The sequence below is a fragment of the Meles meles genome, chromosome 16 (assembly GCF_922984935.1).
Source record: "Meles meles chromosome 16, mMelMel3.1 paternal haplotype, whole genome shotgun sequence".
In the NCBI taxonomy this organism is placed as follows: domain Eukaryota; kingdom Metazoa; phylum Chordata; class Mammalia; order Carnivora; family Mustelidae; genus Meles; species Meles meles.
The window spans coordinates 25,798,558-25,825,650 of NC_060081.1; the positions used below are offsets into that span (position 1 = coordinate 25,798,558).

Below are 27,093 nucleotides of genomic sequence, written 5' to 3' on the forward strand. Positions count from 1 at the left end.
TCCTCAGACCTTAATGTGCATGTGAATCACCCCGGGAACTCCTTAACATGCAGACTCTCATTCAGTAGGTCTGGGCTGGTGCCCAGGATCCTGCATTTCTGACGAGTTCTCGGGCAGTTCTGCTGCTGCTGGTTCCGGGACGCAGTACATATTTGGAGGGCCAGGGATCTCCGTGGTCATTAGGACCGCGCCCCTTTGAAATACTCCCACCTTCACACCCTCGTTCTCAAAGGCTGGAGCTTGGGGACACAGGAAAAGGCTAAGACCACTAAAGGTGTCAGCCTGGAATTCTTTCCCCATTCCCCTGGGTTGCCCTGCGTGGAGGGACCGCATGGCCCCAGCACTTTTTATGGGGAGCCCACACTCCCTTGCCCGGGCAGCCATCCCAGTGGCCTCAGTGCCAAGGGTAGGACCAGTGCTTGTTGACATGCAGAGAGTGTTATCATTTTGAAAATAACAGCCTGATATTCTGGTGAGAAAAACAGGCTCTCAGGAATACAAGAACACATCCCAAGGCTATGAGGAAAGCAAGCTCGGGCAATAAATTTTTGAGTAGAACTGTCCTGATGGGGAGAAGAAATGTTGGAGGGTGCTGATGTTTGTTGAAGACCATCCTTTGTACCGGACCTAATGATTTGTTACCTCGAGTTGATTCTCACTTGCAAAAAGTTTCAGCTATATGATCTCTCCCCTCTCCACTCCACATCAGTGCTCCTGACACCCCCCTTTTCCCTCCTCTGTGGACTCCTCGTCCACATCTCCATCTCTCCAGTACATGCCTCCAGCCACTTGTGCATCTCCTTCCCTGTCCACCGCCTTGTCTGTACTCTCATCATTCTCCCTATTTTTTCTCTTAGTTCCTAGGCCCAACTAAGCAGAGTGGTGAGCTCCTTGAAGGCCTTGGACTTAAATGTGTGAGGAAAATATGTTTCTAGAGCAGAGCTGGGACTGGCGTTTGTATAACAATCCCAGTCCTGCCCTGGGGGTGTGGGGATCTGTGGCCAGCTGCAGAAGTTCTGGTTTGGGACTCTGTTTTGCTTCACAGCTGAAGACAGCATCTATGTCCTAACCACCAGATTGATTCCCACAAGTGCCTGCACATCCCAGGCAGAAACACTGGCATTTAGGTCTCTTTCCATTTTCCCACCGTTCCTTCGCCCTTCCCAAACCCCACGCGCCTCCTGGGTCGCTCCCCTCCCTACAGGGAGAAGGGTCCTCCTTTCGCAACTGCTTGAAATGAAGAGAGACCTCAGCCCTTTGCCACAGCTGCAGGTTGCTGTTTCACTCCATGCCCGTTGAAAAGCGTCCAGTCAAGAAGGATTGTTAAAATATTCTGATGCTCATGTGGCATTTTAAGGCTATCATTTGTGGTCCCTGCCAAAACTGTAAGGGAGGCAAGTCTGAACAGGGATGGTTAGTTACACAGCAAGTTTCCAGGCATTGCTGGGGGTTGGATTTTTGCTTTTTTGGTTTGTTTCTTCTTCACTCTCTTTCTTTTCGTTCTTTCTTTCTTTTTTTTAATATAAAAGTTTTCCCAGTACCCCCCTCACATCCCGTCTTTTTCAACATTGCTTTTCTTTCAACCCCCAGATTTTATGGGGGAGAGATTTTCCCATTAGGACCACTCTGAGTCCTTCAGCTCGGCCTCCTTCAAGTCTCCTTGTGCCTTGTGCATATTTGAAAGATGAGAGAAATGAAGTTGGTGTCTTTCAGACCCAAGCTTGTTGACATTTGTCCGCTTCTATTTCAGACTGCTCAGAAAAATTTAAGGTCAAGATATCTTGGGATAAGATCCTGTTTGTATTTTGTAAAAACAGAAAGAACCGTTAAGTTAGTGCATTTCAACCCAAACCCATGGACAGGGTGCCAGACATTTTCTTCATTAGCTATTCCTTTTAAAAATATGTCAAGACTTGAAGGAATAAGGTGTCTGAGAAGAAGTGAAGCTTGAGAATATATGAGGTATTTCTTGTTGACAGGCTGGACTTATGGAAACCAGTCAGGTAAAAGGAGTCACAAGAGATCGATATATGAAACTGAGCCTTTGAGCAAGGTGCCCAAGATCAAAGCTTCTTCATATTACGGTGAAAAATAAAAATAGTCCTTTCATGCAACTGCACATCAAGAATTCCACTGCCAACTGCTGGTGCTTTCTACTTTTTAAATATAGAAACCTGCAGACCTAACCTGGAAATGGCAATTAATCTGATAAAGAACTCAGAAATGTCTGTTTTGCCCCACTTGTAGCTGTTGGCTTACGGAGGTATTGCTGTTGGAAGATTTGGGCGGCGCTGTCATTGCCCGGCTTGCAACGGACCGCAGGCTTTGTGTCCTCAACACATTTTCGTAATATTGTGTAAAACACTAACATAGTGGCTTATTTTTTTTCCTTTAGCATGTAACATGTTCCATCTTTTGGAGAAGTCAACACATGGATCCATTCCCAAGGAATTGGAGCCAGTTCAGTTTCACAAATAGTACAAAACAGTGTCGTAGACACAGTGGGGAATAGAGAGATGAATGATATGGTCCCTGTTTCAAAAACCACGTAAATAAGACAGGTATGGATTTAGTTAACTGTAAACAAGAACCTGGTCAATTCTGAAATGAGGTCAGGGTGTGTTACAGGAGCTGGCTTGTGGGGCCAGGCTGCCGAAGGAAGTCTTCTAGGAGGAGGGAAACATCTTTAAAGGCTGGACTGAGATGGAATTATTAGATTAGGTTAATTTTCTTAGATTGGAGAATGACTGAATTTAGACTGATAGAAAGCCTGTGTTGCTAAATAAATTGTGAAGGTCTCATTGCTCAAGTACAAAGGAAGGAATCTTAGCACAGCGTTCAACATCGTGGGAACCACTTTAGGCATTTATCATGGAGTCTCTATTGTCAGAGCTTAGTGATGGTTTAGTCTAGTTGAAAAGAGAGCTTATCCATGTGGAAACAACCAACGGTGATGTCCATGACGTTCTTGTAAAATTAGTACAAGAACTCAGGGAAGAGTGTGGACTGGAATAGTCAGGGAAGGCTTTGCTTTCTCGGAGAGTTAGATATTCGAGATGGGTCCTGGGGCATTGGTGTGATATGGAAACACCAAGTGTGGTGGGAAAAGAGCGTGTCAGGATTGTGGACAGCATGTATCAGGACACACTGAAGGGAATGCCTGGGATATATTGGGTGCCTGTGAGGGCAGAAGGCTGCAGGAGACACGCTATGTTTTGGAGAGCGGTGCAAGACTTGATAAGAGACCAGTTGTGGCAGGCCTTAAATGTCAGCCAGAGGAATTTGGATTTGATCCAAGAGTTAAAAGGAAGTCAGTAAGCTCAGGCTTATACTGGTAAGTACACTGCTGTCTCCATGCACACGAGATACACTGAGGAGTGTATTAAATCTTTGCAGCCCCTCCCAGTGATCAACACAGTTTCCAGCCCCTCCTGGTGGTAAGCAAAAGCTCCCCAGTAACCATCAACCAGATCTCTGGCCCTTGGAAGCCCCTGTTCCCTGCCTGGGCAGCTGGTGAGGGGAGTAGAGATGCTGCTGTGTGCATTTTAGACCACCTGCCTGTTGTCTTCTCAACAGTGCCAAGAGGACCATTGAGCCACAGAATTTACAGCAGGAAGGGAATTTAGAGATCATCTAGTCCCGTGGAATCCTTTCTTCAAATAGAAGCTTAAAAAGAGAAAGTTCAAGGGGCACCTGGGTGGCTCAGGGTTAAGCCTCTGCCCTCAGCTCAGGTCATGATCCCAGGGTCCTGGGATCTAGCTCCGCATTGGGCTCTCTGCTCAGCAGGGAGCCTGCTTCCCTTCCCCTCTCTGCCTGCCTCTCTGCCTACTTGTGATTTTTGTCTGTCAAATAAATAAAATCTTGAAAAAAAGAGGAAGTCCAACATGTTGAAGATAGTAGGGCTGACACACGAGGCGCAAGCTGGGGTGGGGGCCTGGGGACCCACCCGCATGGCCCCTCACCCACTGGGGGCCCTGAAAGGGTCGAAGAGGAGCATCCTGACTTCCTATTTCAAGATAGGAATCTAATCCAAACCAGTATTCGTAAATGAGGAATTAGGCACAAGAGGGCAGGTGACTTCTTCCTACTTGACAGATGGGACTGACTCTGGAGGTGGCCCAAGGTGGGCATAAATAGCAAATTTGCCTTTTGCCTCTTGATCCACTTCCTTCTTCTACTGTGGCCTGATCATCCTCGTAGCAAATCCTGCCACTCCATGCCCGTGGGCTGTCCCAGCACCCTCTCTCGGGAACTGCCCTCCTTGGACAGGGACTCACGCTTTATACTTTCTGGCCATCCAGCGTCTAGCTCTTCAAGGTCCTCTCGCCTTAGAAACCTGTTCTCAGTTAGCTGACTGCCACTGCCACTTGATCTGACCAGCGACTCATGCTGACACCTTACTGCGCTCTAACACGCAAACAAGTTAATTCTCCTGGATCATACAGCTGTTTTTCAGTAGTGATCTTTGGAGACAGTACCCTTAACTGGTGTCAGCAGCTCTGAAGGCAGGCTTTTGGGCAAGGCATAGACCTGACCGGACTGCTTCTTTCTGCCTCGCTTGGCCTCCTGCTTGTGTGCCCTCCTACTGAGCTGACTCACCCATGGTACGTTTGTCCCTTGTGGCCAGACTTCTGCCGTCTCCCCGAGGGCTTTGGGGGTCTGTGGACTGGTCTTACGTAAATGGACCGAAGGAGCAGCTTTAAGAAGAACCCTCCAGCACCCCCACTCTTTTTCCTTCCTCCCTCTCAACTGCCTGCGACACCCAGGCTTCTTTGGTGACAGGATTGGCCTACATACCTCTGGAAATAACACCTTCCCGTGTGGTATCAGGATTTTACTCCAGGGCCCCCCACCTGAACCTGAAGGCCCTGTGTTTCTGGGTGACCAGAGGAGGGGCACTTTGAGAGCAACTGGGCAGATGGAAAAGCCTCTGACCTGTGTATGCGTCCTGCTGGAGTTGAGGAGAGGCAGAGGTTAGCAGGTCTGGGTTCTGTTCAGCTGTAGCCAGCCCTGTGGGGCCAGCCGTTTCTTTGGGACTCCGTTTTTATCTGTGAAGTGGGACCCTGTAAAATGATGGTGAGAAACCGATGTGGGCGGGGAAGGACTTGGTGCGAAACGAGTGTGAAGGTATAGAAGAGCTAAACACACAGGAAATAGCCACTGTCCGATGATTAAGTCTTTGTCAGCATCACCAGCCATGTTGAAAACAGGCCTTTGTGTTGGCCCTCGCAGGAGCAGCTGTGCTCTGAGCCTCACTTTTCACCCAACCGGCTACGGGACACAACACCAGGGCATGTGGCCACAAACCAAAATACTCTCATTGTTTGGCACCAGTCTCATTTTGCATCTGATTGTGTTTGGGACACAGAGATACAATTTGTCAAGAAAACCTTGAATCTATTCTTGGTTTTTGCCCTAATCTTGGGTGGGTCACTTGAGCTACATAAGCTACTTTGTTGACTTGTAAAAAATGGGAATAATAATGCCTATTTTTCTTCCCTCTTAAGAACTTTATAAAGATAAGGTAGGCATATTTTTTTAAGACAAAACTTTTCATAAAAGAAAGTTGATATTATTATCATCAGTATTACTATTCTTGCCAGGGCTAATTTCCAAGTGTGTGCTTTGCCAAGTTCACATTAGCACAGTTGTGTTGACTGTGGCTGTTGGAAATTCTCACCTTGTGATCTGCATGCAGACTTCTATGCAGCTTCCAGAAGTTTTCATTCGCCTCACTTATTTATCCTTTTTTTTATAATACTGGGGAGAAAGTGGGGTTTGAAAAGAAAGAGGACTTCTGTTAGCATTTTATATAATAACTGAAGCTATATATCCTCCAAGCCCCAAACTGTACAGTAAAAGTTTTCTTGGATACTACTTTTCTCCCATAATTCCTAGCACATAGCTTATTAAGTTATTAACCAGCAATTTCTCTGGCAGCATATTAAACTTTACTTTTAAACAAGTCACAGAGGGGGGGAAACATGCATCTCTCATAAAAGGAATAAAAAACATACACCCTCTAAAACGATTTCCCCAGGCTTTGAACAAATCCCAAGCGCCACACAAGGTCTCTTTTTCCTCATTCTCTGCACATAACTTGAGTGTTAGTACATTAATGAGAAAAAGATGCCTAATAGAAAGATGGAAAAATATGAGGGCCTCTGAGGGGTGTGGGAGGCTCCCTGGGGATCCTCTGAAAAGGCAGGTGAACCTTAATGTTGGGAAAAGGCAAAACCTTGGCCTTGAGGTTGTGGGTTTCCTCTTGAGCAGCGGTTTTGCCAGGGAAGCCAAGGCAGCCATGGCCTGGGCCCTGACCTGCCAAGTGCCCTGGTGGTGTCTACACACCGTCTGGGCTTCACCGAGTCCCTACCCAGAACCCTAGTAAGGTGGCTGGGACCCTGTTTTCACAGATTCCATTCCCCAGAACAAAAGCTTCTTTTCCAGGGGAAGCCCCATGTGCTCTGTAGGCATGGTGGGGACGCTTGGCCCTTTTGTGGACAGACTCACAGCTCCTGGTCTCTTGCTTTGGCCATAGGCAACTCAGTCAATTCCCTATAAACTGGTCAACCACCAGAGCAGGGCACAAAGATGGCTCCACTTTAAAAGGAAAATTCAAGGAGGAGTGCTACGGGGCAGCTTCTGCGTGTGGGTGTGAGTATAAACACTTGCAAAGCTCCAGACCAAGGAAGGCTGGATGGAAGTTGGAGCATACCATAAAAATGCAGCTCTGCAGTCACACCCCCTCAGGGGAGGGCAAGGTAAATGAGCAGTCCTGGGTAGCCAGCCAGACCCTGCATGCCGCTGCCAGCTGGCCTGCAGCGCAGAGCTAAATTCTGGATGTTACAGTGGGGGAAAATCACTTGTTTAAAAATATATATTCTGCAATTCATGACCATTTGGCATCTTGGTTTAAACAAATCCCGTATTGTTGCTCCAAGAATGCCATGTGATGGTTGCTTGGCTGGGGGCTGTGGTAAAAAATGGAAATCAGAAGGGAGAGAGGGGTTCTTTTTTATTTAATTTACACTTCCACATTTACATAACTTAATGTGGCCTGATCAAAGAAGTACCTCCTGGCTCCTAACCGCAAGAGCTCTTCCTTTTGTATCCAAATGTGAAGAGAGGCAACTCTGGTTCTGTGGGCAGCTACCATTGCAGAGATGGAAACTGCCTGGGTTTGCAAAGATGGCCGTCGGGATCTCTGGGAGACCCAAGGGAGGTCAACAAAATACCCTGTGTCGAGCCGGCCATTCAAGTTGCCCTCGGAGGCTGTTTTCTGATGGTTAGTCAGGGAAGGTTTTCCTAGAGGACAGGCTCTGAAATGAACTTTCAATAAAGGACATGGTGTGGCTGGACATGAGCCAAGTCTGGGGTTCGTCGCAGAAAATGGGAACATGTTCTAGACCGTTTTCCCCCTCTCCCTCTCCCACCACCATCCCTCTCTCATTATTCTTCTCTTGCCCCTTCCCCCACTTCTTACCTGTCTTCTCTTCCCTTGCTCCCCACCTACTTTCCTTCTCTTTTTCTGGTTTTCTTCTTAACAGCCTATTCTGGGTCTGGTGGTAGTCCCTGGGATATCACTTTATTAACTCCACTGCTGGCTCCCTGGTACGAGGCTATTAGTGCTTTTTTGCTCAGTGACGTGGTTGAGAACAGGAGTGAGCCTGGTCGAGGCCAGGATTAGAGCCCCTGCTAGGACTCCAGCTCCCCAGTCATTCTCAGCCATCAAGCTCGTCAGCGGCACCTGTTTAATTTTCTGGTCTTCATTGGTCCCTGCGTGTAGCAAGCACGTTTTCACCATCGTATCTACTTTACGGAGCTCTCCTGACTGGATTCCTTCTTTCCCTTCACTGGCTAAATCCTTCGGTGTCTCCAGACCCCTCCTCCATGACATTCGCTCTCACTGTTCTTTGTACATTTTGTTTTTCTCCATGTACATTCTCCAGCATACACATACAAAGCAAGGCTATAGGCTTTGCAAGGCCAGAACTTTCTCCCTCTCCCTCCTGTTGTGTCCCAAGTAGGATGTTCCCCCTTGGTGCTCTGTAAAGGTGTCTAGCTTAATAGAGTTAAGCCATGAGTCTAATTAGGCTTCTGGGGGAGTAGTTCCCTGGGGATTAGAGAGACCTCAGACCCTGACTCTGCTGAAGTCCAGACACAGTCTCTTGACTTAGAGACCTTAACAGACACTAGCTGCCTAAAACCACAACAGCTGTTTCCAGCCCTCTGAAGTTGGCAGTGAATGCTTCTGGAAGGATATAGTGTGTCCAGAGTGAACTCTCTGACCCTTCTAGGGAGCCCACCAACACTTCACACTCTAGCATGTGGGGATCCTAGCTTTCCTGTCTGGATTGGGCTGGTGGAGTCCCACTGGTGGCTTCAACCCTTTGGAGCTTTTGAACTCTTAAAGGTCACTCCGAAGCTCTCCCTTTGGGTGTTTCACTCATCCGCTGTCATTTCCTGTTGTCGTTCCCCTCCCACGTCCCCTTTGCTCTTCTCATTATTTTCCAGATGTGTCATGTGCCCTGCTCTTTGGACATGCTCCTGCTTCTGCTGGGGTCACTCTGCCCATGTTCTGTATCCCACACTCCTCACTCTCCAGCTCTTTGCCAAGTCACTTCCTAACTTGGCAGGTCTCTCTTCAACCATGCTTAATTTTTAGCCTGTCAAACCCCTCCTTTGGGCCGCCCCTCATACTCTAGTATGATTGGTTGCATGTTTCTCCTCTAACTTGGTGGCTTTCAAGATTTTTTGACAGCCACTCGAAACAAATATTTTACATATGACCTAATGTGTGTGTGCCATCTGTGTGTATATATGTACACACGTGTGAAATCTTAACCAGTTTGGAATGGTGATACTATCTGTATAAGATACGAACAGTCTGTAAGAAAAAGTGCAATAGGGGAATTTACTCAAGTCGTAGCACATTTCATTTCAGGAATGTTTGTTTTTAGCATATCCACCATCACTTTGGATATCAAGCATAACCCTGTTAATACCATTCAGTATAGAGCAGGCTGGCTTATTACCTGGAAAAGAAAAAGAAAAGAGTTAGAACAAATCTACCAATGTTTTTACTTAAAATTATTGCATTTCATAAATTATTTGCCTCTAACAAGATAATTTATTTAAAATTTATTAAAGATAATTTATTAAAAATTGATCCTGGGCAAGGACTTTATAGCAACAAGTAAAGGAAACAATACTTCCCTTTACCGCTTTGATGCCTCAGATTATATTTTCCTCCTCCCTCCCTCCTTCCCTTCCTCTCTTCCTCCCTCTCTCTGCCTTTCTTTTCCTCCTCTGCTCCCTCCTTCCTCTGTGGCCCCAGATCCTCTGTGTTCCCCACCCCCACCTCCCTCCTCCTCTCCTTCCCCTCCATTCCTTTCCCTCTGTTACGCTGGTCACCACTCACTAGTTGATTTCATAGTCAACAAAATGGGTCATAACCTGTGGTTTGAAAAACACTATTCAGGACTCTAAGTTCCTTGAGGGCAGTGACTATGTCACTGAATCATTTTATCTTCATATTTCTAAACTCTGGCACTATTCCTAGCTCTCAGTAGCCTCTCAGTAAATGTTTTCCGAATGAATGGGCCTCAGTTAAGCAGCTCTACAGCCACTGGGATTCCGGAAGGGACGGGAGAAATGAATAATTTATCACAGACTTCCCAGGAACTCCTGCTGTCCTCCAGACACTAGGGCCATTGTGGATGTGTCTGGGAAGCCCTACTCTCTGCCCTGCCTTCTTCCTCCTCCCAGTTTCCAGGAGAGAGGGCAGGAGGTTTAATGAAGTTCAGAGATTTCCCAAGGCAGCAATGGATTCATCAGGTTCTCAGGTGGACATTTGTCAAGGGATGAATGTTTTAAAAAATATGGAAGAAATCAAGATTCTTAACAATCCCTTTGTTTGATTTTATATGTGTAAACTTTGTCCTCCTAGTACCTGAATCCTTGCTGCTCCTTCTATGGCCGTGGTTCTGCGTTTTTCAGCCCATCTGTTAGACCCTGACCACTTTGGACTTTTTTTTTCTTTGAACACTCTAGATCTCTATTATACTGTACCCCATGCCAGGATTTTTCCATTCGGGGGTAGGAAAAAAAAATTCCCAAGCCCACCAAAACCCTGTGGGTTGGTTTCCTGTCCAGCTGGCATGGTGTTCCCTAGGATTTTATTCCCTTCATCAAAGTGGCTTGACAGACCAAGAACAAACCTCTGGCTCACCCTGAACTCACAGTGTACCATTTCCAAATCCGAACAAACATCAAGTAACAGTGAGAGAGAAAGGAACAAAATGATTTTCCTGACCTAGACGCCAGTTTAGAGTGAGGCCCAACTCTGACTCCAGACAGGGTGGTTATGTGGCTGTGGCCATGACTCTGGCTGTGGCCGTCCTTGAGGGTAGAGCCATGAACAGTGGGCTCCAAGCCAGGATTTCTGTCTCGGTTGGTCTCAAAGGAGAAGCCACAGATGGAGTCCTTGATGGCCCCAGATCCTCTCTGGGGAGGAAGCCCTCGAGGAAGCAATCTCCTTGACTGCATCAGACTTAGCCCAGAGCCTCTCCATTATGGGGGTAGTCACAGTGGGCCTCCAAGTGTCCCAGGAGGCCAGCAAGGTCACCAGCCTGTGCCATATCCAAAAAAAGATGCAGAACCCTTCAGCCAGGCAGGGAGCTCTCAAGATTGCCAACTTTTCCTTGATTGATTTAGAAATCCTAAAAAATATACTTAAAACTTAGCTAAAAATCTCATGGAAACTAGGCTCCTCCTCAGAGTTTACAGTCAAACCAGCTTCCCCAAAATTCCCCTTTATGGTTCTTTATGGCTCTACCAATAGGAAGACATCTAGGGTGAGAAGCTATGACTCGGAGGCCACATGGAGCAGACAGTGCATTTTTACACTAAGAAGCACCCAGTTAGCATGAGGCAGCCCATCTCCTGAAGGCCTGGCCTGCCTTCTTCTTGTTCCTACTTTTCAGCACATTCTCTCATCTTCCCCTCCTGATCTCCCTAGGTCTGTAGACAGGCCAGACTGATGCCTTCCCATATCTATTGCCGCTCTCAAAACGCCCTTCCCTATCAACTTTGTCTGGCTAAAATCTTCCCATCGTTCACGGCCCAGTTGGAATTACATCTCCATAAACCTTTCTCATTGCTCCAGGCCCACCTGATGTTCTTTCTCTTCACTCCTTACATCCTATCCCAAAGTTTGCCCTTATTTTGTCTCCGTAACTGCACAGAATTCTCTGAGGTCAGAAATCATCTCATGGACCTCATTTCCCAGCACTTAGCTCAGAGCTGGGTGCTCCGGGGATTCCGTGTGCTCTCCGCAGGCCACTTACTCAGCCCTGTGCTGGGTAGCTGAACAGTTCATGGAACCCCGCAGCACTGGCTTTTCTCGCCTTCTTGAGTGGCCCTTTCTTTGGCAGAGGGAGGTCCTACCTGTTACACAGTGGAAATGCCAGAATTGCAAATTATATCATTAAAGAAGTTTTTGTAAACTGTGGACCTTTCATAGGGAGTAGACAGGTAAGGACAGGGAGTTAGGGTTGTGAGACCTGGGGAAAACGAGATAGAAATGAAAGATAAGGGTAGGTTTGGGGAGAAAAATTCCAAATAGATGAAAGTTTTAAGCGACAACAACAACAAAATGGAATTATAATTATATATATATAAATTACAATTATATATATTTTTTACAATTATATATAATTATATATTTGCATTTACATATAATTTGCATTTACATATAATTTACAATTATATACATATATACATATATATAAAATCTTGAAGAAGGTATAGACTTTGTAAGCATGATATAAAATCCAGGAGACACAAATAAAAATACCAGTATATTTGGCTGCATTGAACTAAACATTTTTGACTTGTAAAAAATTTATAAAATTGAAAGACAAATGGTAAACTGCAAAAAGATTAAAAACCAAATAAATAAAAGGGGCGGCTGGGTAGCTCAGTCACTAAGCGTCTGCCTTTGGCTCAGGTCATGATCCCAGGGTCCTGGATTCGAGCCCCACATCAGGCTCCCTGCTCTGTGGGAAGTCTGCTTCTCCCTCTCTCACTCCCCCTGCTTGTGTTTCCTCTCTCACTGTGTCTCTCTCTGTCAAATAAATAAAACCTTTTAAAAATAAATAAATAAATAATTAAAAATAGGCTGCAAAAATATTTGTAGCACACGTGACAAAGAGTAGATTTCCTTAATATACAGAGAGCTCCCACAAATCAATAAGAAAAAGACCAACAACATTAATGGACAGGGGAACTGAATACATTTCACAGAGAAGGAAATTGAGGTATCTTTTTTGAAAAGCATATGAAGTGATGATCAACCTCACTTATAACAAAATAATTACAACATAAAAATGATGAGATACTGTTTTTCACTTACCATTTCAGTAAAAGTCAAAAAGTTTAATAGTACACTGTGTTGGTCAGGTTGTGGGAGACTGGAATTCTTTGGCATGCTGTTGGTGAAAGTGTATTATCTCTTTGGAGAGCATCTTGTTAAAAACATTCATAATTTTAGATTTGCAAATACCTTGATCTGTCTATTCAGCTTCTAGGAATTTCTCCCCTGAGTACTCACTTATATGCACAAAACTGATGTATATATACATTCTTTATTGTTTTTAGCTAAGTATCTTAAACAATCTGAATTCTTTCAAAAGGGGATTGGTACCTCTGTGGCATGGAACATTCTACAACCTTTGAAAGAGAGGCAGGTGTAATGGTTAGCACTCTGGACTCTGAAAGAGAGGCAGATCTCTGTTTTTAATGGCACGATGTCAAAAACGTGTAAGTGAGAAAAAGTAATGCCTAGAACTTAGTATATAGTAAACTACTCTTTGTGTAAAAATAAGCAAGTGGGTAGCTATAGATAGATGCTTATAAATGAACAGAATGAGTCTGGAAGGCCATACTGAGAAGTAGTAATAGTAGTGGCCTCAGGGAACAGAAGGTGAGCAGAGGGCAGCTGGTGGAAGAGAACTCCATTCTCACTGCATGCCCTTTTGTACGGACTTATTTTTATACCATGTGCACATGTTACCTATTTTTTAAAGCTTATTTAAAAAAACATAGCTAGGTGCAGGTATGAAATTAAGCCAAACGTGAGGTATGTGTATAAACTAGGAGTCATAGTAGGGTAGGGGTCGAAGCAAGCAGGTGACTAGAGAGGATGCCAGTCAGCAGGACAGAAATGAGGCGGGTCAGCAAGAGAGAGACCTGGACACATGGCAGTTTTGTATTTTCTTTTAAGTCAAAAGTATCTGATTTCCTTTTCATACGATAGCATGTGCCAGCCCTAGATATGGCCAGTTCAGGATAGTATAGGAATAAACTTAAGGAAAGTGGTAATAAGACTGTTCAAATGCGGGGCACCTGGGTGGCTCAGTGGGTTAAAGCCACTGCCTTCGGCTCAGGTCATGATCTCAGGGTCCTGGGATCGAGCCCCACATCGGGCTCTCTGCTCAGCGGGGAGCCTGCTTCCTCCTCTCTCTCTGCCTGCTTCTCTGTGATCTCTGTCTGTCAAATAAATAAATAAAATCTTTAAAAAAAAAAAAAGGACTGTTCAAATGCAGGGAATGAGGAGGGTGGGTTTAGGTGTCAAGTAAATGGAATGTCACCGGCCAGAACATTTGTGCCATTCCCTCATCTTAGGCTGGAAGCAGAGAAGGCAGGGAGCGAACACCTGACGGGGCGTCTGCCGTGGCCAGTAAGCGAGGCGGGCTTTCCAGTTGGGAAGTCACCGTGACTCACCATGCCGTGATTAGGGTTTCCATTGTCCCAATCAGGAATAGGACTCAGGTCACAGAAATAAGCGGCAAAGCCAAGATTCAAATCCAATATGTCCCTTCTCTTTTACTACTTGTCCTCTTTTAAATACATGCACATCAGGGTGGGTGGGGCCCTTTTCACAGTCAGTCCGTGTGACCCGAGGCTCAGAGCCAGGGGGACCTTCAACACTGTTTTCCAAAGAAAGTCTTCATTCTTCCTTTTTTATCCAGACCCCTAAATCCAAGCCCACTTACTTTTTCCAGCATGTGGTTCAAAGAGTAAAGTGAACTCCATTTATCGAAAAAAGAAAAGCTTGCACTTACTGGGAAAGGAATGTCTGTCGCGGGGCTTGTTAGCACTCCCGTGTGTTTGGTTTTCAACCAGTTCTTTTAAGTCTGTAGGTATGGTTTGTCCTACACCAGCGCAATTCCCCTTCTCCGGAATGCTCAGTTAGTGACACTCGTAACCCAAGATCACCTCCACCCCACCCCCACCCCTGATCTGTCCACTAAAGAGGAAAAATAATAGAATATTAACTCCCCCAGTCTCCTCGTTTTCAAATAACTGGGATAGGATACCGGGTTTTGTTTGTTTTTAGTTTGTTTTATTTGGAACCAGAGCATAGAGTTTTATTGTTTTTGTGCTTGTGTATCCCCAACCTCCACCTTGTGCTCTAGGATTTCATTTCCTCATTTGACTTACTGACGTGTTTCTACTATTGGCGATTGTCTGTCTTTTTTAGCATTGGCCATAACTCCCTAAGCCTCATGATACACCTTTTTCTCAACTGTGACCCGGACCTCAGGGAGAGAAAAATACCAGCTTATCTCCTGTTCTTTACCTTTCTAGGCAAAATCCGTGTTTGGTGACCAGAGCTGTATATATTGACATTCTCTTCCTGTTGCCTCGCTGCCTTGACAAGCCCACGAAAGGCACCCAGCCAGGTATGATTCATAGTTACATCATATTTTGGCATGATTATGGATCTCTGAGCCACAGGTGGGGCTTTGAGTGGGTCTGCCACACACTCCCCCCAGCTTGTACTTTTGTAAAACTAACCACACATCAGAATTCAGCATGGTGTCCTCCAGTTCCTTCGTACACACTTTTCAAGGAAACTTATCCTTGTTTAGTCGGAAGTTTGCCATTTATTTTCTGTTTTGCCGTTCAGGAGGGAGTTTGGACTCTGAGTACTCAAATACCCTCTGTGCTTCAGAGACCTTGGCTTTTTCCTCTTCCGTTGATTTTCTTTAAAATTCAAAGAAAGCGGAGAGTCCATTCTGCTCCATTCTGCGGAGCTAACTGAACTGGGCTCATTTGATCCCAGTCTGGATACCGGAGACTCAGTCCCAAATCCGCCCTCACTGCCTTAAGCTCTGACTTGAGATTTGTTCCTTGGTCATACACGTTTCCGGTATGGGCCGCCAGATCCATATATAGTTGTTCTATTTTAATGATGATTCACAGAGTGCTTTCATTATTAACATATAATGTATTATTTGTTTCAGGGGTACAGGTCTGTGATTCATCAGTCTTACACAATTCACAGCACTCACCATAGCACATACCCTCCCCAATATCCATCACCCAGCCACCCTATCCCTACCCCCCACCCCCCCCAGCAACCCCCAGTTTGTTTCCTGAGAGTAAGAGTCTTTTATGGTTTTTCTCCCTCCTGATCCCATCTTGTTTCATTTTTTCCCTCCTTTCCCCCCACAAACCCCCGCCCTGCCTCTCAAATTCCTCATATCAGAGAGATCATATGATAATTGTCCTTCTCTGTTTGACTTATTTCCTCAGCATAATACCCTCTAGTTCCATCCACGTCGTTGCAAATGGCAAGATTTCAGTTTTTGATGGCTGCATAGTATTCTATTGTATGTATGTGTGTGTATATACACACATACAAATATATATATATACATATATACAAATGTGTATATATATATATATATATATATATATATATATACATACATACATCACATCTTTATCCATTCATCTGTTGATGGACATTTAGGCATTTAGGTTCTTTCCATAGTTTGGCTATTGTGGACATTGCTGCTATAAACATTTAGGTGCACATGGACCCTTCGGATCACTATATTTGTATCTTTAGGGTAAATACCCAGCAGTGCGATTGCTGGGTAGTACAGTAGCTCTATTTTCAACTTTTTGAGGAAGCTCCATACTGTTTTCCAGAGTGGTTGCACCAGCTTGCATTCCCACCAATAATGTAGGAGGGTTCCTCTTTCTCCGCATCCTCACCAACATCTCTCATTTCCTGACTTGTTAATTTTAGCCGTTTAGTCGGAAGTTTGATGTCTCACTGTGGTTTTGATTTGTATTTCCCTGATGCCGAGTGATGTGGAGCACTTTTTCATGTGTCTGTTGGCCATCTGGATGTCTTCTTTGCAGAAATGTCTGTTATGTCTTCTGCCCGTTTCTTGATTGGATTATTTGTTGTTTGGGTGTTGAGTTTGATAAGTTCTTTATAGATTTTAGATGCTAACCCTCCATCTGGTATGTCATTTGCAAATATCGTCTCCCATTCTGTCAGTTGTCTTTGGTTTTGTTGACTGTTTCTCTTGCTGTGCAAAAGCTTTTGATCTTGATGTAGTCCCAATAGCTCATTTTTGCTCTTGCTTCCCTTGTCTTTGGTGATGTTTCTAGGAAGAGGTTGCTGTAGCTGAGATTGAAGAGATTGCTGCCTGTGTTCTCCTCAAGGATTTTGATGGATTCCTGTCTCATATTTAGGTCTTTCATCCATTTTGAGTCTATTTTTGTGAATGGTATAAGGAAATGGTCCAGTTTCATTCTTCTGCATGTGGCTATCCAATTTTCCCAACACCATTTGTTGAAAAAGACTATCTTTTTTCCATTGGACATTCTTTACTGCTTTGTCGAAGATTAGCTGACCATAGAGTTGAGGGTCTATTTCCGGGCTCTCTGTTCTGTTCCATTGACCTCTGTGTCTGTTTTTGGGCCAGTACCATACAGTCTTGATGATAACAGCTTTGTAGTAGAGCTTGAAGTCTGGAATTGTGATGCTGCCAACTTTGGTTTTCTTTTTCAACATTCCTCTGGCTATTCAGGGTCTTTTCTGGCTCCATATAAATTTTAGGATTATTCCTTCCATTTCTTTGAAAAAAATGGATGGTATTTTGATAGGGATTGCACTGAATGTGTAGATTGCTTTAGGTAGCATAGACATTTTCACAATATTTGTTCTTCCAATCCATGAGCATGGAATGTTTTTCCATTTCTTTGTGTCTTCCTCATTTCTTTCATGAGTACTTCATATTTCTCTGAGTACAGATTCTTTGCCTCTTTGGTTAGCTTTATTCCTAGGTATCTTATGGTTTTGGGTGCAACTATAAATGGGATCAACTCCTTAATTTCTCTTTCTTCCTTCTTGCTGTTGGTGTATAGAAATGCAACTGATTTCACAGAGTGATTTTCTTCAAATGGAGAAGGGCAACTTCAAATTTAGAAAAAAAAAATTTTTTTTATGTGTTTATATAAGAGGCTGCAGGAAGTGCTATACATGAGCTCCAGGCCACAGACTGAAACTGATTTTCAGCAACACAAACTGGAATGCAGGGTAATGAGGCTGCAACTGGTTAAAATCAGGCTCTTCTAATTGATTAGGCCTGTCGAAAGGAGGCTACAATTACAAAGTCACATTCTGAGTACAAGCAGGCCAGGCCTTTCCCCTGTTACATTTAGTCTGTCAATGATTTGTTGTCTTCACTAAATATATTCAGGCTGTCAGAGTCCAGCTCTGTCCATATGGAACCCTGTTCCCAAATTCAAACCAATTTAAAGTGCTTTGAGGGGGAGGTGTGAAACGACCTCACCTGGATCGATGGCTATTAGCCCACAGAGCCCCTGTGGCCACGCAGAGGTAAGAAGAACACGCCTGGACTTTCATCAGCTCCCCAGCCCTGCAGAGGGCGGCCATTGTATCCATTTGGTAGAGTAAGCTCATATAGTTTTATAGCTGTCAAACAGTACTAGTTTATGCCTTGTCCCAGCCTAATTACTAATAGTGTCCCCCTTTACCCTTGGAAGTGTCCTGGTTTGCCCCACCAATTATAGATCACCCCACTGTAAGGGACCTCAGGGTTACGCCACTGTATTTTACACTTGAACTAACTGGGGTGTGGAGATTATAAATCAGGTGTTACCAAGGAAGTTGGTTCAGATTTCCTCTATTTTTGTATTTCAATTCCAAATTCTCTATAGCTTGACAGCACTTCTCTGCTAGTAGCTAAAGGACTCTGGCCTTGAAAGAGTTGCTCATGACTCATGAGTCTAGGCTTTGGGATCCTCTCAGAGTTGTGTGGTTAACCGTAATCATCAATTTATTTGAACCAAGTTTCTCTTAACGTACTAGTACCTTTATTCCTTGTCCAGAGGGGTTAACCCTTGAGTGTTGTGGGCAAAAGGCATGTTTGGTGGATTCTCTGCCCTTTACTGATGCTTGGGCTCCTCCATGAAGACATTGGCCTTTTTTTTTTTTAAAGATTTTTATTTATTTATTTGACAGCGAGAGAGAGAGAGAGAGAGAGAGAGAGAGAGATATCACAAGTAGGCAGAGAGGCAGGCAGAGAGAGAGAGGGAAGCAGGCTCCCTGCCAAGCAGAGAGCCCGATGTGGGACTCGATCCCAGGACCCCCGAGATCATGACCTGAGCCGAAGGCAGCAGCTTAACCCACTGAGCCACCCAGGTGCCCCGACATTGGCCTTTTTGAACCATCCTTTCCTCCAAAGTCTTGCATTACAGAAGACTTTGTACCCCAGTTAAAAGTGGACGCAGCTGTCATTTATTTTGCTCAGCTGTGTTGTACTTGCATCGAGGCATCATTCCTCTTACAGAGTCTTTACTCTGCTGAGGAGGATGCGGCAGAGTGGGTGCTCTTGCCTTTATTCTAATATGACTGCCATCACTTGAAATACTCTATCCCGCCCTGCCCAGTGTGGCAGTCACTAGCCACATGTGGCTCCTAGGCTCTTGGGATGTGGCCGATCCAAATGGGAATGTTTTGGAAGGATAAAATACACACCCAATTTCAAAGAGTTAGTATGAAAACAATTTCTCACTCACTTTTTATATTGAGTACATGTTGGAATGATATTATTTTTGATATATCAGATTAAATGAAATATATTATTAGAACGAATTTCACCTATTTCTTTGTATTTTTAAAAAATGTGGCTGCTGGAAAATAAAAAACTATATATGTGGCTCATATTCTCTTCCTATCAGACAAGTAAGGATGTTATCCAGTCCTTCAGGATTTGCCCATATAAGCCACAGATGTGTGTGTATATGTGTGTCTATCTGTATGAATGTTATACAATCATATAATACATCCACACAAACAATGGTAACAAATTTTCCTCCTTTGAGGATGGAACTACATTTTTAGAACTAACCAAGTGTCAAATACAATGGCGATTCAGATGGACAGCACTATTTAGGAAAAAAATAAACTGTGAACTTAAAGTAATGAAATCTATTCTTATGTGTTTCATAAATTGTTTCCAAAGGCAGCTTGAGCGATAGCTAAATATGTTACCAAACAAGGCAGTCACTTACTTAGATGTGTAGACTTCGATGTGATTTCGAAATAATGTCATGACATTATAGTGTTACCTTGCAGGTACCTTGCAAGGATGGATCATGCCTTAGATTCTTCGTCCCTCAGCTAAGCACATAGCAGGCCCTCGTTAAGTGGGTTGGTTATTAACTGATTGAAATGCAGAGTTGGTTCCTCAGTTTTTAGAATAGTAACAGTTGCCATCAAGATACAAAGTCTTGGGGGATGCCTGGGTGGCTCAGTGGGTTAAGCCGCTGCCTTCAGCTCGGGTCGTGATTCCAGGGTCCTGGGATCGAGTCCCGCATGGTCTCCTTGCTCGGCAGGGAGCCTGCTTCTCTCTCCACCTCTGCCTGCCTGTGTGCTCTCTCTCTCTCCTTCTCTCTGATAAATAAAATAAAATATTTAAAAAAAAAAAAAGATACAAAGTCTTGGGGCGCCTGGATGGCTCAGTGGGTTAAAGCCTCTCCCTTCGGCTCGGGTCATGAACCCAGGGTTCTGGGATCGAGCCCCAAGTCGGGCTCTCTGCTCAGCAGGGAGCCTGCTTTCCCCCCTCTCTCGCTGCCTGCCTCTCTGCCTACTTGTGATCTCTCAAATAAATAAAAAATCTTAAAAAAAAAGTTTATTAAAAAAAGATACAAATTTATTTAAATTCATGCATCAATCAGATGTAAATTCATTTTCTGAACTCAAATGTTATGTTTATGTCATGTGTTGTCATGTTCATGTCTATAAATGTCTCCCTCCATTATTAGCTCACAAAGCTCAGAGTAGGGAGTATATCATTCAGGCTCTGAAGCCATAACCCTCAGTTTGAATCCCAGATCTGCCGTTTAGCTCTGTGACCTCAGGCAAGTCACTGAACCTTTCGGAGACAGTTTTCTTCAATTGTAATTGGGGGTGATGACAGGATCTGTATCTTAGAGAGGTTGTTGACGAATTTGTGTAAATTCCTACGTAAGGGATGTGCTTTGCATCGCACAGAGTAAGTGCTCAATAAATATTAGGTGCTATTAATATTATTACGATCCTCATTATCATTAGCTGGAAACCAGGCATCTAATCCAGTCCCCTGCAGCCCCTCACATTCACAATTCTCCTCTTACTTTGAACTTCCTCAGGAAAGAAGAAATGTCTGCTTTCCTAGGAAAATACTGAAAGATGGCATAGCTGTCATGGAATGTCAGGAAATCCATTTGATTAAGGGTTCTCCTGCCTCTCTGACTGATTCCAAAAAAGGATCAGTTTTGTTATTGGTGTATTTTTTCACTCATCAGAAATGACATGCTAACATCAGACACATTGAGCACCTATGGCCGGAGACACACATACATGGGTTTGGGGCTTATAAGGAGGGGCAGTAAGGGATTACAGGTGCCGTAAAGGAAATGTTTATGGGATACATTGAAGGTCATTTCTACTTGGGAAGACAGGAAGACTTCATAGAGGAGAAGGTGGCTGAGCAGAGTTTTGAGGGTGAGTAGAGATTCACCACATGGGCAAGGTGAAGGTGGGCATCATAGAGAGAGGGAGGAGCATGGCCAGAGGCACAAGTCAGCACAGCCTTCAAAGAGCGAGGGCAGTGACCAGTGTCGGGTTCAAGACCAGGCAGGTGTGACTAGAAGTCACAGAAGCAAGAACTCAATCATGAAGGACCTCCTAGGCCAATCTAAGGAGCATGTACTTGACCTCGTAGACAAAGCAGGTTATTAAAGGATAGAAGACAGAGAGTCACACCATGTGGATTTTAAGACAAGGTGACATTTCCTTCTATGCCCTCATCCTTGTAGAATTCTTAGAACCTTATGAACTAAGTTCCCATGGTCTCCAAAAAAGAATGTAACAGAAAATCCATTCATGGAATGTCAGGGGGATTTGTCCAGACATTGTGATTGTCAGCCCTGGGGGTCGGGCAGGTGGGAGTGGGGAGGAGAGACCCAGACTGAAGGTAAAGGCAGCAGAATGCTAAAAATAGCTGGCTTCGAATGGTGCCATCATGGCGGTGTCCTCCTCTTATTTCCATTTTACAGATCTTAAACACCATAATTCTGTTTTATTCATATGGGAGTACATATGCATATTTCAACAGTAAATGGATCTAACTATGAATCTTGAAGGCGATTCATTATTCCAAAAGAAATGAAGTAGTATCCATTTCAGGGAAACATTTTTGGTTGAAGGAGGATTGGGCCATCTCCTCTCAAACACTATTCTGTTTGTGACCTTGGAAATCTATTTCCCCATCTAAACTGTCTCAGAACCACGTTGAGGGGCAGGGGACATAAATAAGGAGAAAAACAGTGGAGGGGAAAGGCAGGGAAGATGATTAGAAAAGCTTAAGATAATGATGTGTTTTGTGTGATTCAGACTTTTATCTTAGTGCTTCCTCATCCTTTGAGGTTTCCTCAGCCATTAACTAGGTTTTACAAATTCCAGATCTGGGGGTTTTGTTTTGAGTTCCAAAGTGATTTAAACCCGCAGGACTCTCTGTCCCCTGTATTCTTTTTCCTCTTCTGAATCCAGCTGTCATCGTTCGTATACATCAGTTTCCTGCTGGAAAGAAAATTATAGTCTCTGAGTGGAGTTGGGGGATGAGGAAGAGGAGAACTAACAGCACGAGCACTCCGGGGCTGCCTTGCAGGCCTGGGCAGGGACCTGGAGACACAGAGCTTTCCCTCTCATTGGAGGCCCGCCTACCCTTTGTCGCTCTCAGCACGTTCCATCCCACTCTGCAGCGTATAAGTGATCTCAAAAGGCTTTTTCCCCATCCCTGAAATGTTTATAGGATGCCCACCATACTCTCCTTCTCAGGAAACATTTTCAATACCCTCTTTCTTGTGGGGATCATAATAATTATGGCCAACAGTTAACTGAGCACCTAAGTCCGTGCCAAGCATTGTGCCAAGCATTTTGCATGCATCAGTAAGGGAGGTTCTTGTGGTCCCACATGTCAGACGTGAGGAAACTCAAGGCGAGGAGACAACCGGCCAAGTGTCACATGCATAGTAGGAGAGAAGAGGCTGAGCTCTCTGGGCACGTATCCCATGGCCCCACAGCACAATCAAGGCCAGAATCAGGAAAACCACTACATCGGGGAGGGTGCCCTAGAACCCTCTTGGTTGTTCCAGCTTCCCATTGCTGTTCCTCTCCTATAGAACCCCCAGGCCTCAGAGAAGGATCCCCTTCAGAGGAGCCTTCCAGATCACATGCTTTCATGGGGCACTTTCTTGCCTGCATTTCTGTCTTGTGTGCCAGCAGGGTGTGGAACAGCATGAGCGTGGACCTGGGACAGAAGCAGTTACTAGAAAGAGAGAGCCTGACTGCTCCCAGGCGGCCGCCTGCCCTTTCTCTCTTTGCAGGTGGACCCACAGCCATGGCACGAAATACTTCCCGGTACTAAGCTGCTGGCGGCTGCGTTTTGTGGTTTCTTTGTTAGCTGGGATTTATAGTTCAGATCTCACCATTCTGCCAAGGGCAATAAACATTTTGTTTTACTAGAATGTAGCTGTTATTATTGTTATTATTTTTCTTCTCAGTACCTTAAACGTGAGTGACCAGCTTGAGAGCGTGAAGTCAGAATCCCTAAACAGTTGGAATGCCAAGTCAGTGTGCTCTGTAGATCAGTCTCAGATTAGAAGACAGGCTCTCATTTATTACACTTGTATTTATATAATGGAAGTTAGGTAATGGAAACGCTCCCAAAGGCCAGCTCCAATGTTGATGATGGTTAAATGGTAAAACCTGGGACAAGTATCCAACAATGCCTTGTGTTTGTACTGCCTTGAACATGAATAACATATGTGTGACATGAATAAATATAAGGTCAATGATTTTTATGACATACTAACTTCCTTTACCTAAGTTCCTGGGGTATATAGCCAAACAGTTACAGAGAATGAAAACATTGGCAACTTACAAACACCTGCTTTGATTATTTGGTCTAATTAGGTTAAATTTAACCAATCCCATCTGAACAAATTGAAAACAATTCTTATCTGTTCCCTTGGTCATGCACTTTTATCGGTGTTGGATGCAGATGTGTTTAATATGACACGGTGGATGCTGTTCTCTCAGCTCTGGGTGGGAGATAAAAGGGAATTGAGAACATATTTTTAGAGTCTTCTGGGGACTTTTTATTTCTGGGCCCGCCGCTATGAAATTTCAAGGAAAAAAAAAACAGGCTTTGTTGTCAATAAATTAGTTGCTTTTCTCCAAAACACTGAGACTGTCATCTGAATGGTTGCTTTTGCCAAAAGTATCTTTCCCAGGGAATAGTGAGCGCCCAAAATAAGCAGACGATTCTAGCTGCCTTTCGGAAGTTAGAATAATACAGGATGTGTTATTAGATTGCTAGGTTCATGTGGTGTTTACAAGCCTGGTGCTGAGGACATAGGCCTACAGTTCTTAGAATTTTAGAAGTTAGAGACCATGTAATCAGTAGGTAGAATGGAAACGATAGCAGTTAAGTGACTTGCCCAAGGTCACACAGCTGGTAAGTGAAATAGTCAAGCTTCCTTGGCTCCTGGTCCATTGCTTATTCCCATGACCAAAATTAAGAGCCTCTAGTAGTATAAGTTGGGCCAAGTGTCTGGCTCTATAAAGGAACCATGTCATGAAACTGGCTTACCCACATTTCTACCCCAGAAGTAAAATACTATTCAGTATTTTGTGAGTAACTGGGGTCTCAGAACATCTGTGATTTCGGTTTTTCTCTGTGTTTTGTCTTGCCCCACTCCAGCAGTCCTCAACACAGATAATCTGAAACTAGTTACCCGTGTCAATTAAATTAGTTAAGCAAGTTGTTTTTGAAAGCTTATTCTAGACATCTCAAATAAATGGAATACTACAACATGTGGCCTTCCGTGTCTGGCTTCTTTCACTTAATGTTTTCAAGGTTCATCCTTGTATCGTGAATCAATGCTCTGTTCTTTGTTATGGCAGAATAGTAGTCCATTGGATCAATAGACCACCTTTTATTTATTCATTAGTTGATGGACATTTGCGTTGTTTCTACTTTTCTACTTTTTGGCTGTTATGAATAATACCATTATGAGGGTTCATGGACAAGTGTTTGTGGGGTTGTAGGTTTTGAGTTCTCTTGGGTATTGACCTAGGAGTAGAATTGCTGGGCATATGCCAACCCTAGGTTGAACTTTTTGAGGAAGTGGCAGACTATTTCCAAAGAGACTGCATCATTTGGCACTCCTACCAGCAATGTATGAGGGTTCCAATTTCTCCATATCCTTGACAGCATTTGTTAATTGCCCATCTTTATTTTTTATTGCCATCCTATTGGGCATGAAGCAATATTGCATTGTGCTTTTTGACTTGTGTTTCCCTTACGGCTAGTGGTGTCAAACATCTGTTCTACTCCTAACTGGCCCTTTGTTCATATATCATCTTTAGGGAAATGTCTGTTCAGATGCTTTGCCCATTTTTTAAACTTGGGTTATGTATTTTTTTCATTCGTGAGTTATAAGAGTTCTTTAAATATTCTGGATATTAATGATACCTTATCAGATATATAACATACAACTATTTTCTCCCATTCTGTAGGTTGTCTTCTCACCTTCTTGATAATGTCCTTTGACGTACAGAAGTTTTTAGTTTTGCTGACATCCAGTTCATCTTTCTCTTTTGTTGCTTGTGCTTCTGACATCAAATCTAAGAAACCATTGCCTAATCCAAGGTCACAAAGATTTGTATGCATGTTTTTTGTAGTTTTATCTCTTAACATTTAGGTTTCTGATCCAGTTTTTTAAGATGTATTTATTTATTTATTTGAGAGAGAGAGAGAGAGTGCAGTGGGGAGGGGCAGAGGGAGAGAGAGAGTCTCAAGCAGACTCCATGCTGAGCACAGACCCTGACACAGCGCTTGATCTCACGACCTGAGCCAAAATCTAGTGTTGAACACTCAGCTGACTGTGGCACCCGATTGCCCCAATTTCTGATCCATTTTGAGTGAATTTTTGTATTTGGTGTGAGGTACAGATCCAACCTCATCCTTTTGCATGTGCCTAAAGCATTTGTCCCAGCACTATTTGTTGAAAAGAATTATGCTCTCCTCGTTGAGCTTAGCACCCTGGTCGAATAATCAACTGACCACAAATATATGGATTTATTTGATCTCTATGACTAGTCCTCATGCCAGAACCATACTATCTTGATTATCATAGCTTTTTAGTAGCTTTTGAAATTAGATTGTAATCCCTCCAACTCTGTCGTTCTATTTCAAGATGATTTGGGCTGGGTTGCTTATATTGTCATACAGATCTTAGGAACAGTTTGTTAACTACTGCAAAAAGGAAAGAAAAGCCAGCTAGGATCATGATAGGTATTGTGTTAAATCTGTAGGTCAATTTGAGGGGTATTGTCATTATAACAATATTATGTCTTCAGGAATTCAGATGAGAACACAGGATGTCCTTCCATTTATTTAGACCTGTTTTCAGTGATGTTTTCTAGTTTTCAGTGTACACAGCATGAACATCTTTCGTTAAACAGTTTATTCCTATTTTATCCTTTCTGATGCTGTTGTAAATGAAATTATTTTCTTAATTTCAATTTTGGGTGGTTTGTTGCTCCTGTATAGAAGTACAATTGATATTCGTATATTAATCTTCTATCCTGCAACCTTACTGAAGTCATTTATTAGGGGTTATTGGTGGGCTCCTGGGGATTTTCTATATATGAGATCATGTCATGTGCAACATAGTCTGTACTTCTTCCTTTCCAATCTGGCTGCCTTTTATTTATTTTTCCAATTGCCTAATTACCCTGGCTAGAACCTCCTGTACAGTGTTAAATAAAAATGGCAAGTGCAGACATTCTTGTCTTTTTCTTGATCTTCTGGAGAGAAGTTTCTGTCTTTCACCATCGAGTATGTTGTCAGCTGTGGGTTTTTCGTAGATATCCTTTATCAGGTTGGAGAGGTTTCCTTATTTCTAGTTTGTTGAGTGTTTTTACTGTGAAAGGGTGTTAGATGTTGTTGTCTTCTTTTTCTGTATCTATTCTGATGATCGTGTGATTTTTTTTAACCTTTATTCATATGATATGGCCCATTACTTTTTATTGCAGTGTAGTATTCCGATACATGCATGGTTTGTTTTTATTAACTCATCAGTTGAAATACATTTGGGCATTTCTACTTTTTGGAGATTGTGACTATGTGGCTCTGAGCATTCTTATAGAAGTGTTTGTGTGGTCATGTTTTTATTCCTCTTAAGTAAAGCCTAAGACAGTGATCACTGGGTCATAGGATAAGAATTACAAGAAACTCCTAAACTTGAAGGGGCTTACCACTTTGCATCCCCACCAGTGCTGTATGGGAGGTCTAGTTGTGCTATATCCTCACCTAGACTTGGTGCTCTCCCTCTAGTAGCTATTCGAGTGAGTGTAGCGGCATCTCATTGTGATTTTAATTTGCATTTCCCGAGTGACCAGTTATATTGAGCATCTTTTCAGTTTCCATATTTGCTGCACATATATATTTTTGGTAAAGTGTCTATTCAGATCTCTTGCACATTTCTTTTTAAAATTGAGGTGTTGGGAGGCACCCGGGGAGCTCAGTCAGTTAAACATCTGCCTTAGGCTCTGGTCATGATCCCACGGTCCTGGGACTGAGCCCTACATCGGTCTCCCTGGCCAGCAGGGAGCCTGCTTCTCCCTTTCCCTCTGTCCCTCCCCAC

General features: G+C 43.7%; 1 protein-coding gene across 1 annotated transcript in view; it reads left to right on the plus strand.

The window, feature by feature from the left end:
• The window catches only part of THADA (THADA armadillo repeat containing), a 326,156-nt gene that overhangs the window by 228,106 nt on the left and 70,957 nt on the right, over positions 1 to 27,093 (plus strand). The window contains exon 31 of the mRNA XM_045980964.1: positions 14,653 to 14,747. Coding sequence (XP_045836920.1) covers positions 14,653 to 14,747 — 95 coding nt within the window. The remainder of the gene's footprint in view (positions 1 to 14,652; positions 14,748 to 27,093) is intronic.